We start from the raw sequence: 11839 nt of genomic DNA, 5'->3' as shown, positions 1-11839 counted from the left end.
ACCATTTGGATAGATTGTTGAGATAGAAGAAAGGGTGAAAAGGGAGAGGTGAAAGGCGAGACCGGGAGAGGGTGAAAAGATGTCTTGATTTCCACTACAACATGGGCCAAACAAGTCTCCGGCCATGACCCATTACTCCGTTCAAAGACATTTAATATGGTTAACCTTCCTTTTTGTAAAAATATGTAAATGTAGATCGCGCCTCAATCTAATCGTTTAAACTTTTAGAACGGTTGATATTAATTTTACAAAATTTTACATGGCATCATAACATAACTCCTGAATTCAAATCTTTCCGGACCCCTAGTTTGCTTCCCAATTCTATATTTTTCACTCTTATTCTTTCGCCAAAATCCAGCCTTCGCATAAACCAATAGTGTTAGAATGTTTAAATATTAGAATGCAACGGCATCTAACAATAATGGTCCCACATGTTAAAATCGAGCCTCTGCTTAAGGAGGCAAAGTATTATTAAATATTAGAACCCTCCGGCATCTAACAGCAATGTTCCCACAAAATTTCACGGACATTGAAATCTTGAGATTGATACTAGCCACAATTTTTATGCTTAAGCTCCATTTGGTTCGCACTTTGCGGAAAATGTGACGTTTTTCGAAAATCTTGAGGTTGATACCCTATCCATAATTTTTAATAATATTTTGTATTGAATTCTTAATAATTTTGAATTTTGAATTTTTTTCCTTTTCTATCTGCCTTTGCTGCCGATAAGCTTGCTACGACTATCGGCCACAAGCAACCCTCAATATCGCCCCAAGTCGATGATCTCGAGCCTCACCTTGCCCGCTCAAGATTAGCTAGACAAGGCCTCGCCTATGGCCAATCGGTAACTATCCGACCGAGGAAGAAAGAATTATAAAATAAATAATTTAAACGTTAAAAAAATGAATAGAAAATGTGAAGGAAAAGATGAAGAAAAATGTTTTCCTTTTTTAAAAAAAACGGACATAATTTATCTCACTTTTGTTTTGGGGGGTCTGGATGATTCTGCTTTTGAAGGTGTTTGTCTTATGATGGAAAATGTTCTCCTTCACTAGTTTATTTTCCGTTTATTTCAATGAAAGTCCAAAAAATATTTACCAAAAAACAATGGAGCCGACATTGAAAACTTGAAATGGGTAATGGAGATAGGGTACCAAAAACTTGAAGACTTGAATAATCTTGCACATTGACAGTAGCTGCAGTGGCCGGGTAGTGCACATCTTAGTAGTAAAACACTCAAGAAAACAGAAAGTGAATCGATTTAGAGGGGAGAATACAACATTTTTGTCACTTGTATATGAGTTTCTTGTTACAGGATTTATTATGTGGAGCTAGAAGAAACTCATGCACTTTTTCCTAAGCGCTATTACAGTTACGGAGGTTGCCTGGTAAAGAATGACAATGTCGAGCATCGTGCTTGCCGATACATTTCCCGTCTTGCACAGTTGATTCTGAGTATGATTTCGTCGTCCTCCAAAGTAAAATGAGAATAATCTCCTATCTACGGAAGACCTCTAACGGCTATTAGTAATTCAAGGAGGCATCTTGAGAAATAGCAAGATTGCAAATGGAAGCGTCACCACTAAATTTTCGATGTGAGCCCCTGCATGTCAAATGCATCGCAGGAACCTTAGTACTTGAGACCGAACGCTATAACGAAGAAGTCGTCCTCACATGAACGGCACGAAAGCATCACGGGACGTCATGAATTAATTCAAAGCTTACCACTGTCATTACATTGAAGGGCGCCTCCATGAGTTAGCTCTAATTTTCACATATATATTTCGGAATCGCTCTTCCCCTGCTGAGTTCATAGTTCAATCCGTTCTTGCCCCCTTCCCCATCTCAGAAGCTTGCTAGGAGCCGCACTTCCCACCCCAGTCGAACGGGATCGTTACACATCACATCTCACTTCAATTCCCAAAATCCAGAAGAAGAAAATCTCGTCTTTCCAGATTTCCAAGATGGTGTTAGACTACCCCTTCTTTTCATCAGTTCATTTCAAGTGAACCCGCTACTAGATTTGGTGAAATACCCGTTTTTTTTTACCCCTTCTGATATCTGCTTCCGTTGTTCTACGGTAGGTACTTCAAAGAAGATAAAAGCATTCAGAAACTTACATACCAAGTTCTCGATTTTCATTTGGTTCAAAAAAAAAAAAAAAAAGGTCTTGATTTTCATGATTGAACCAATAAGCAAGCAGAACTACAACGCGTCCGTCTACTAGTGCGCGGAAACTAAATGTTTCCATACGGTAGCAGTTATCTCGATATGCATAATGACTGAGTTCTAATGAAATTCATCATCGGGCAGGTATATTTCCAGGCGAATAAAGTAATGATCTCGGGGATCATAAATTGACTCCGCCACAGTAACTGCAAAATGACCCTGCCTGAAAACAAGTCTGACTATTGAATTTGGAAAGTCTAAGTCCACCGTTATTTAGATTGAGCAGCTTAATAACATCAAACTGAAGTCCAAATCTACGTCCTTATTAGGCTGCTGCTGCTACTCCCACACGAATCTCAGGTTAGCTTGTGAATGGTTTTCATATCAGCGGCCTCCTCCAGCGTCCCCTTCTCCAGATGATCCCACCACCTGAACCAGAAGTTGTCCACAACTAATCTGAACCAGGGCGACAGCTTCAGACCCCCCTCACCTGCATCGGCTTTCCTCAACAGCTCCTTCAACTGCTCCCGGTTCACGTACTTGATGTCCGCGACCTCATCGGGGTTGGGATTGACCTTCACGGCTAGAACAGTGAACAGAAAGTAGTCAACTGCGAAATTACATAAACATCAGGACTCTTGCATGCCATCCACGAGCACGAGTAAGAAACATGAACCAACTCATCCCACGTCCTACGTTCTCTAACGCGGTATATTCGACATCCAGTAACACAAGAAGATCTAGAGGAGAATAACAAGAACCAAATGTCAATTTTATCGGATATCTCCAAAGAGAACAAAAACCAAGTATCAAAGTGGTTCGTGTTGGTTTAGCAAAGTCAAAGATACGCTAAACCAGCACTTGGAATCTACCAAAATTTCCCAAGAAAGGGAAGCCTGAGGTATAATAAGGTAAGAAGGTATTACGTTCGTGCTCCCCCCACTTCCCATCAGAAGGTGCCTCATACAGCATTCGACCAAGAGGAATAAATTCATCAACCGGCACATCTTCAGCAGGAATGCCCACCTCGTCCAAGAGCTTCCTCTGTGCAGCATTCCTTGCCCCCTGTACATCAGATGATCACAAGTGACGCCAAAGTACAGACTAAATTAGCCTCATGGACAAGAGTGAATTGGAGTCTCCCACAACTATGAGAAAGATGCAGTCATGCAGACAACAAGAACCGCGGAGTGTGCAATATATGCTCTATTACCAAGGGCGTTCTCAGCAATAAACTTGGATTCCCGGTACACTGGATGGCTGCAGCAGGTGTTTGTCCACACAAGGGGGAACGTTACCTTCGTGGCAGAGCGTTGCTGTTCCAGAAAATAGATAAGCCTCAAAACGTTAAATATGCCCACCACAGCCGGCTTATCAGCCAGAAAAGTGAGAAAAGTCTAGAGCAGTAACATGACAAGAAGTATAGCCAGTGAATGCTTATTGCATACCTGAAGCAGTAGCTCATGCTTTGAGTTGAACAAAAACAAACTAAAGGCTCTAAGCAACAGATTCTCAGACTCAATTTTCTCCATCAAATGACCTTGCGAATTTTCGAAGAACCGACCACTCAATTGCAATATCACCAAGGAGAAAGCGACTAGTGATATATGATGAACGAAAAACCGGCAGAAGCACAATCCATGGATGGCAGACCATAAAATATTCTAAGAAGGCCCAAAAATTCAAAAATTATATTCCTGTTATTCGACATACAACATTTGTGAGAAAATGGGAAGAGTTGATTATGTAAGGCCAACCAGCAAATACATGTAGATACTGAGAAAATGAACCTTAAAAAGAACAAATTAAATGGCACAAAAAGGGGTAATTTCAAAATAAAATAGTTCAAGCCATTGACAGTGGTTGCAGTGATTGGGTAGTACACATCTCAGTAGTAAAACACTCAATAAAACAGAAAGTAAATCGATTTAAAGGGGAGAATACAACAACATCTTTTTTCACTTGTATATGAGTTTCCTGTTACAGGATTTATTATGTGGAGCTAGAAGAAACTCATGCACTTTTTCCTAAAAGCTATTACAGTTACGGAGGTTGCCTGGTAAAGAATGGCGATACATTTCCCATCTTTCATAGTTGATTCTAAGTATGATTTCGTGGTCCTCCAACTTTGGAGGGACAGATAAAATGAGAATAATCTTCTGTCTACGGAAGAGCTCGAATGGCAGCTAGGAATTCAAAGGGGGCATCTTGAGAAACAGCAAGGTTGCAAATAGAAGTGTCACCATTAAATTTTGCGAGCCCGTGCATGTCAAATGCATCAAAGGAACCTTAGTACTTGAGACCGAACGGTATACGAAGAAGTTGCCCTCACATGAACGGCACCAATTGCAATGCAAAGACGCCACCGATGAAGATCTTACTAGTGATGGAATTTTGTTAACAAAGAGAACAGCACTGTGAACTTCTACTAATTTAAGTCGAAACAGCCTCACATCAATCTATGCACCTTACATCCATGTCAAACTCTAGGGCCAACTGACTTAATAATTTCCGAAAAAGCCTCTTAGGCTTGTAATTAAATTTCTTTATTTAAATTAAATAAACATAACAAAAGGGCTTGATTCAGCAAGCATTGACCTTCTCAAATGTATCCTGCATTAAAAAACCCTGTTCTTTTCATGACAAAACCAATAAACCGGAAAAAGGATGGATTGTTCTGTGAAATAATTTTTGATCCTATAAAATGTGAAATTTGTGCTTGTAGAAATTATCAAGTAATCGGAAATGAAAAAGAGGACCCGAAATTTTGTGAGCAATACGGAGTCGAATTTGTTGATTCTCATATTCGAAGATATCAAATGAGATACATCAAATTAGCATGTCCAGTAACCCATATGTGGTATTTGAAACTTCTTCCTAGTTATATCGTGAATATTTTACCAATCAGGTGCTCACGCCCGTCCAGATGCCAATCAAGAAGAAAAAAAATTTGAATACCTACAGTGACCTTAATACGCAAAAATTCACCGCTAAGCTATCACATGCACTCGAAGAGACCTCAATATGTGTTAAACTATGTAAAATGGGTAGAAGACACGATCAACAAGAAATGACAGTGCAGTATCTGGTTTGAAATGGGTACCGCAGCGTGCAGACAATGCTTTGGGAAGAGCCGGAATTTTGCGAGCTGCAATGCCAAGAAAGAGCAAATGGGTTGGGAACAGAAGTGCTGAAAAACAAAGTGGCAAAGGCGAAATACCGACCCACGAGAGAAAGACAGATAAGTGGGATGTACTTTTGTTGCAAGAAGGCAAAGGTGGGAGAGAAGTGGAGGACTGCCATGGAGCTGCAATGTTGTCGTTGCGATCACATATGAAGCTTACTCCTGACATTTGGTCAAATTTCGCATCTGAAGGTAGGCTTGGTAGAAGACAGCCAGATTCTGGAAAAATTCAATGGACTTTTCAATTTCTCAGGCAGTAATGTACAACAAGAACAGAGTCCAATAAGTTCATATAGTACTTATGTGAATGCTTCGAAACTTGCGAATTTAGCCTACTGAGGCAAGGTTGTCGTTGAGGTTGTATAGCACTGAATATCTTGAATCGGGATCAGAGATAGCACAATTTGTGCCCATTTGGATTGTTTCACTCTCGAAGGCCATGTTATACAGGGTAATAGACAGGTAAATATGAGCCTAAAAAATCAGAATGATTTGCAGAAGAAATGCGAACTCAACCTTTTAACTTCATGCTTTCGAAAAAAAAGATTTGCGTGAATTCAGAAACCTTGCACCCCTTTCTATCCATTGATGCTTCGCCAAAGAACCAAGCGGGAATCAGATGTTAGACTCGATATTGAAATTTGTCACTAAAAAGACAGAATAAGCCACCGCATAATATTAGTATTTAGAATAGAAGGCGATCATAAGATTAGGATGTTACCTTGCAATAAAGCCGAAGCATCCCATTCAGAAACCTCCATCATGGATGATGAAGCACAAGAAAGTCATTGGTCAGTATCAGTTATTTACAAGACTGAACCAGATGGTAGATTGTTTGCTTTAGCCACAAGAAGGGAAGAAAATGGACAGAAAAAGGATTTGCTGACCTTGAAGAGAGAAATCCTTGAGGTTTATATGACAGAGATATAGAGGTACTTTGAGCTATTGGCTTGCTGCAATTTCATTGCAAGATACGTAGCACAATTTAATGCTTGCAAGTTGGTTAGCAAGCTCTGCTCCTGTAAGTGGGAAACATAGCTCTCCATTGCTTTACAGCAATCTGTTTGGCCATTTATCAGTCCTTTTGAGACTGTTGTCATGTTTAGGAATTTCAGTGGACAAGCTGTGTCAGGTAAAGAAAATACAAGAATATCAAAAATAGGGATTAAGATTATTCCAGGAATTGCCCGAAAGCACTCAACGACGAGCAGTTCTAAACAGAATGTGACTAGAAAAATGTGATCAACCATGCACATTTGCACGCATGTGTACATACGTTTTCTGATACATTCTTACCTTTGCTTGTATTGCAATTAGAGAGGCCTCTAAGGACACTGTTGGCAGAGAAGGGATCCAGTTTGCTCGCCAACCATCGCAGGACAATATTTTTACAATCATCAACCCTATTTGAGTGGTCAGGTGAGATAGGCCCATCCAAACTCGACATGCCATTCAAGGATAGTTTCTGGGCCACATCTAAAATTGCGTTTTGGCAAGTTTGGTCACAACACTCCTTGACAGGGTCCATTTTTTTCACAAGCAGTCAGAAGTCTTGAGGTCTCCACACAGGTCTCAAACTCATTGACGTCAATGACAGGGCAGGAGGCTGTGGTGAGAGTTCGCCGGAGAAACAGAGGATATGCTTTGAAGAATTCCATTGGCACCTTGAGCCTCTAGGATCTGAGAGGCAATGGTTGGAATGAGTTGCATTTAAAGCAAGCATCCCAGAGTTTTTACTGGACTGCCCCATGAGAATGAACAGCGTGGCATCAAACTGAGGACAACACACCACATTGGCTAAATATGGCGCAAATGAAGCCCAACAGGCCATCGCTGTTATAATCATGATGCTTTGTGCCGCTGAATAATTTAAGCTGCAAAGTCCCGATAAACCAAAACCAAAGCAACAGAAAATTAGGCCAGCCCTGCCTTCCACGAAAAGGTAGTTCTACTCCAGTCAAGAAAGTCAAGTGGGATAGGCCATTGACCAAAATATGCGTGGACATGAGAAAATGTTTGGTAATCCACACTCTCGTAGAAAGAACACGCGGGGTATAATCAATGTAAGAGTAACTGTCACATGTTCAGACCAGTTTGCCATCACGGATGCAGTTACCTTGCATCATAGCGCAAAATCCTGTCACGTGACCATGAAAAACCCACTGTTGTACTTGATTCGAGAAGAAGTGACGCAAATAGGAGCTTGCAGAGCCAACTAAAAGAAAGGGGTGCTATACAAGCATGATAATTTGTCCACATTAGTTATACTCTGAGTTAATAAAGGTCGGGAACATTTTCAAGAATGAGGTGCTGAAGGTTAGAGATGGTTGGGAAGAAGTGAATGCCGTGAAAGAAGATTTTGACCCCATCAAGGTCATCCTACGTGATGCCGATTCACTCGAAGAGGGTAGCTTCATCAAGGAATCAGTCAAGAAACTGAGAAATCTTGTGTTCGACATTGAAGATGCTCTTGATGAGTATAAGCTACGGAATGGACTCCTTGAATTTCTACAGGAGTCACCTAGCTATGAAAATAACTGGAAAGCTTGCAGTAGGATCATGCTTCGGATGAGAGAAATAAGTCCTATAAGCCTAAAGTATCTGTGAAGAACACCAAAAGACAGGATATACATGAAACTGAAAAGCCACACTTATACGCTAGCAATAACAGTTCAGAAGTACGCACAAGAAGCGGCCGCAAGGCCCATCAAAATTGGCAGGGGACTTTGAGATCCAAAGCCCCGCATCATCAACAGGTACCTGAACCTGGAACGAAATAATTAGGTTTGTGCTTGCTGCGGGAATAGGGAATACCCCGAGATAGGAAAGTACTAACCTCCTCATTATCAGAGGTTGTTGCTGAACCGCTGAATCGCTGCGTGAGGCGGGGCCAGCAGCAGCAAGTCTCTCCAAGCACTCCTCTTTAAGGCTTTCTCTATCTATGGACACTTTTCTTGCATAAAAGTAGGTTGAATCAAAAGGTTTGTGCTGCGTATAATGCTATTTTGAAAAAGGAGAACAGGGTATCTCATATCTTGAGACAGAATCTCATTTTGCAGCGGCTGCTTCCTGGAACTTTCGGTGGTATGTTTTCATGAAATCTTCCCTATATGTAAAAACAATCAGCAACTAATAATAAAAAAGAAAAAAGAAAAATAAGACAAGAGCACTCACACAAAAAGCAAAAACGCCAAGAGAGGTAACTTTGGCACAGCAAGAGTAGAGCTGCTCCATTCTTGTCGGAGAGCGCTTCGCGTGGCTGCTAAAGTGGGCGAGGGTTCCGGATCTGGATGGACTTCTTCTTCTCACGTCCCATGGCGCCCCACTTGCATCGACTGTTGAGAGAGAAGAAAGGGTGAAAAGAGAGAGAGAGCAACAATTCGCAGGGTATCCCCTAACTTTGAGTGGCACATTGAGTGGCACATCCTATGCAAACCCAAGAAGAAGACGACGAAGATGGCAACAAGAAAAGAAGCAACATGACGAGAGAGCACGCACAGTACACAGCAATAAACAATAAAAAAAAAACAGCATGAAGTGTTGTTTCGCTAACTAACAATTTCCCCAAAACTGTTTTTTAACATGCCCACATTCAAAGTACTGAAATGAATTGTTGTCTGAGGAAGATTTCCTGAAAGCATTCGTACTAAAGCATTTCAGAAAACCGGAGGGACAAAACAATGATTGCAGAACAAAGAATGAGCAGACAGCTAAAGTGGATGTGTTTACAGTAATTTCCATTGTAGTCCTGCTCTAGCAGAAATTATCTTCCATTCAAACTGTAAGCAACATGGCGTAGATATTTTTATGGCCGAAGCAAAAACAAGAAAAAAGAGCCTAGGATGCATCCAATAAACGAAGGAATATCACAGAAATTAGATTATGAAGGCTGCAATCTAAAAGCATATCATCCAGGAAAAAAAATAATAGAATTGGAGCTCTGTTGATGATAGTCATTGAAAACTGTTCACCATTTGCGCTTTGCGACCTCTCAACTGGCAAAACACATCTGCTACTTAGATATCGGGCGACGCGATGAATGGAGGATACACTGCATACAAGCCCTAAACCACATAGAACAACAAACACCAAACAGAGAGGAAGGCGAGAGGCAAGACGATACCGGGAGAGGGTGGCGTGGAGCTCGAGCTCGAGCGTTAACTCCCCTGCAGTTATTAATAGTGGGAAGAGAGTGTGGTTGCCTACGTGGGCGGACGACAGTAAATCCTGTGAAAAGATTTACACAACCTTCTCGTTACACAAGCATTGTCGAGACTCCATACATCACTTCTTAACCTGTTCGATCTAAAATCTTGAAAGACGCACTTCTTTAGAAGAATGAAAAGAAGAATGAAAAGAAGGAAATTTTCAATAGGATTTGGCTAGCATAATAATTTTTAAATTGTTTGAGAATAATCACATGTTTTGAACTATAAATTTTTGTCCGACCCAAAAAAAAAAACTATAATTTTTTTGAAAAAATAGACCCCACAATAATTCCTAATTTATTTGTTTTTTTTTTTGTGTAACCCAAAACAGGCTATTAATCTTACAATGGATTAAGCATATATCTCCTTTGGTATGCATATCCTTGATTGATTATATTTGTCATTATGTTTATCTTCTTACCTTAGATATTCATATAATAAAATCTATAAATAACCTCACTATATTCTTTTCTATTAACATCAAAATACACTATTCTTCCTCTTTACATTCTTTCTTCCGCTTTTTGAGTTTTTCTTTCTTTCTTTTTCCAAATTTATGAGACGACATTTTCGTGTCGGAGATGCTGACTTATTTAATTTTACTTAGTCCAGAGACAAATTTAAGGGTTCTTTTCCCTCTTTTATGATCCTTGTAATTCCGTGTTTGATGAACTTTTCTTTAGTAATAATTTACAAACAAAATAAAAAATATTGCATGATTTTTCTTGGCTATATGTTTCATTCGAGGGTTTTAAGAATGATGATTACTCGGCGGATAATCGAATGATACAAAGAAGTGATTACTGTCCTTAAATCCCCTTCAAAGAATATCGGAAAGTCCAAGATCTTTATAAATAGTTATCCGCAGCTATATTGTTTTTATTATGAATCGCGAAGCACATTGGTTTCGCATTGAATACCGCATTAATTTCATAAGTTAGATACACCATGATTCTTTTCGTTAATGAAAGATGCAAATTCATTAATGATTTGGCCAAGAAAAGTAACAAATATGGTAGTTCAAACTTAGACCGTACTTCCGGTGTCGATATGCAAGGCTATAGAGAGGAAAATAGCAACATTCTGGTGGAGGAATAACAACAAATCAGCTGGATTTCACCGGAGGAAATGGGAAGTCCTAAAACTGCGAAAGGGTGAAGGGGGCATTGACTCCCTGGACCTACAGGCTTTTAACAAAGCTTTGTTAGGCAAACAAGCATGGCGATTAGGGCAGCATCCTGAGATGCTATGGAGCCAAGTTATGAAAGGGCTCTATTTCCCACGACCAAACCACTTATCCGATATGGGATGTATCTAATACAATTCACACGTGCATCTTAACACTTGAGAATACTCGGAGCGATCGTCACACACCTAAATTTTTGGGAAACACAATTTTAGTTCATTGCAGGCCGTAACAATCCAATGCAACCAAACTCTGGAGCACCGGGCAACTGTCTATAATGTTCTCGGTCAAATCATCATTCAACTTGATTTTCTTAAGATGCAACCCTTTTGAGTGCCCTCTTATCAACTTTCTTAGACAAATTCAGCTCGCAGCCCACCAAGTTCAGTTCAGTAAAGAAGCTGCTATGGAGGAGAAAACCAAGCAGCTCATACTTATATCACCCGGCGGGAAAGCCGCATGCCAAAGCAACCAAATCAAGGATCTCAGCGTTCCCATTCGCCGCAAATTCGATGATTAACCTCACCAGCCGATCCCCCAGTCCTAACCATGATCTCCTGCTCCTCGGGGCTCGAGGGACATCGGTTCATGTTTGAGGTCAATCTTAATGAAAGCTCTCCGCAAAGCAACAAATTTCTGATCCTGACTTTTTTTATAACGTCTTGCTTCCTCTAGAATAAGAAGAATTCCTCCGTAGATGACACGATCAACAGTTGGGGAATGTTTTTATCATTCTGTAACCATTAAGTTGCTTACATATCAGCCGTTCCATCAAGCTTATTGCATCACCCTCCTTTATTGCATCGCTCATCCAACGATAGAGACAATGACGTAACCATACCGTCGACGTGATTGTAGAAATTCTTCCTGTTCGGATAACTTGAAACAGTCCGAGGGCCTCCGACCTCTCATGGTAGATTGGAACTCCATTTAGGCACTGAATTTGTAAAAACAAAATACTCGAACTCAGCTTATTTCTTGCTAGGATATAAAGACGAAAGCCTTCTGTCCCTTCGGAAGCATGTGAAGTGTACTTTTTTTTTGGTCCAATATGTGAAGTGTACTTGGACGGCGCAAAATTGGACAAGAAAG

General features: G+C 40.4%; 1 protein-coding gene and 1 pseudogene across 1 annotated transcript; both read right to left on the bottom strand.

Annotated features, from left to right (window-relative positions):
• Positions 1 to 2424: 2424 nt before the first annotated feature.
• LOC115752302 (isopentenyl-diphosphate Delta-isomerase I-like) lies at positions 2425 to 3716 on the bottom strand. Its single transcript, XM_030690430.2, has 4 exons — positions 3618 to 3716; positions 3366 to 3485; positions 3096 to 3234; positions 2425 to 2779 (listed from the first exon to the last, which is right to left on the bottom strand). The coding sequence occupies exons 1-4, from the start codon at positions 3699 to 3701 to the stop codon at positions 2526 to 2528; spliced, it is 597 nt and encodes a 198-aa protein (XP_030546290.1). The 5' UTR covers positions 3702 to 3716; the 3' UTR covers positions 2425 to 2525.
• A 1240-nt stretch (positions 3717 to 4956) lies between these two features.
• LOC115752333 lies at positions 4957 to 8587 on the bottom strand (annotated as a pseudogene).
• Between the last annotated feature and the right edge of the window lie 3252 nt (positions 8588 to 11839).

This window comes from Rhodamnia argentea, chromosome 10 (assembly GCF_020921035.1).
Source record: "Rhodamnia argentea isolate NSW1041297 chromosome 10, ASM2092103v1, whole genome shotgun sequence".
Lineage (NCBI taxonomy): Eukaryota > Viridiplantae > Streptophyta > Magnoliopsida > Myrtales > Myrtaceae > Rhodamnia > Rhodamnia argentea.
The sequence above is the reverse complement of the archived record's forward strand: the minus strand, read 5'-3'. Positions and strand labels throughout refer to the sequence as shown.

Coding starts and splice junctions, on each gene's coding strand:
- LOC115752302 (XM_030690430.2), bottom strand. CDS start 3,701: ATGGAGAAAATTGAGTCTGAGAATCTGTTGCTTAGAGCCTTTAGTTTG. Junction 3,235..3,365: donor TTGGTAATAGAGCATATATT/GCACACTCCGCG, acceptor TCTGATGTACAG/GGGGCAAGGAATGCTGCACA. Junction 2,780..3,095: donor GAAGTGGGGGGAGCACGAAC/GTAATACCTTCT, acceptor GTAATTTCGCAG/TTGACTACTTTCTGTTCACT.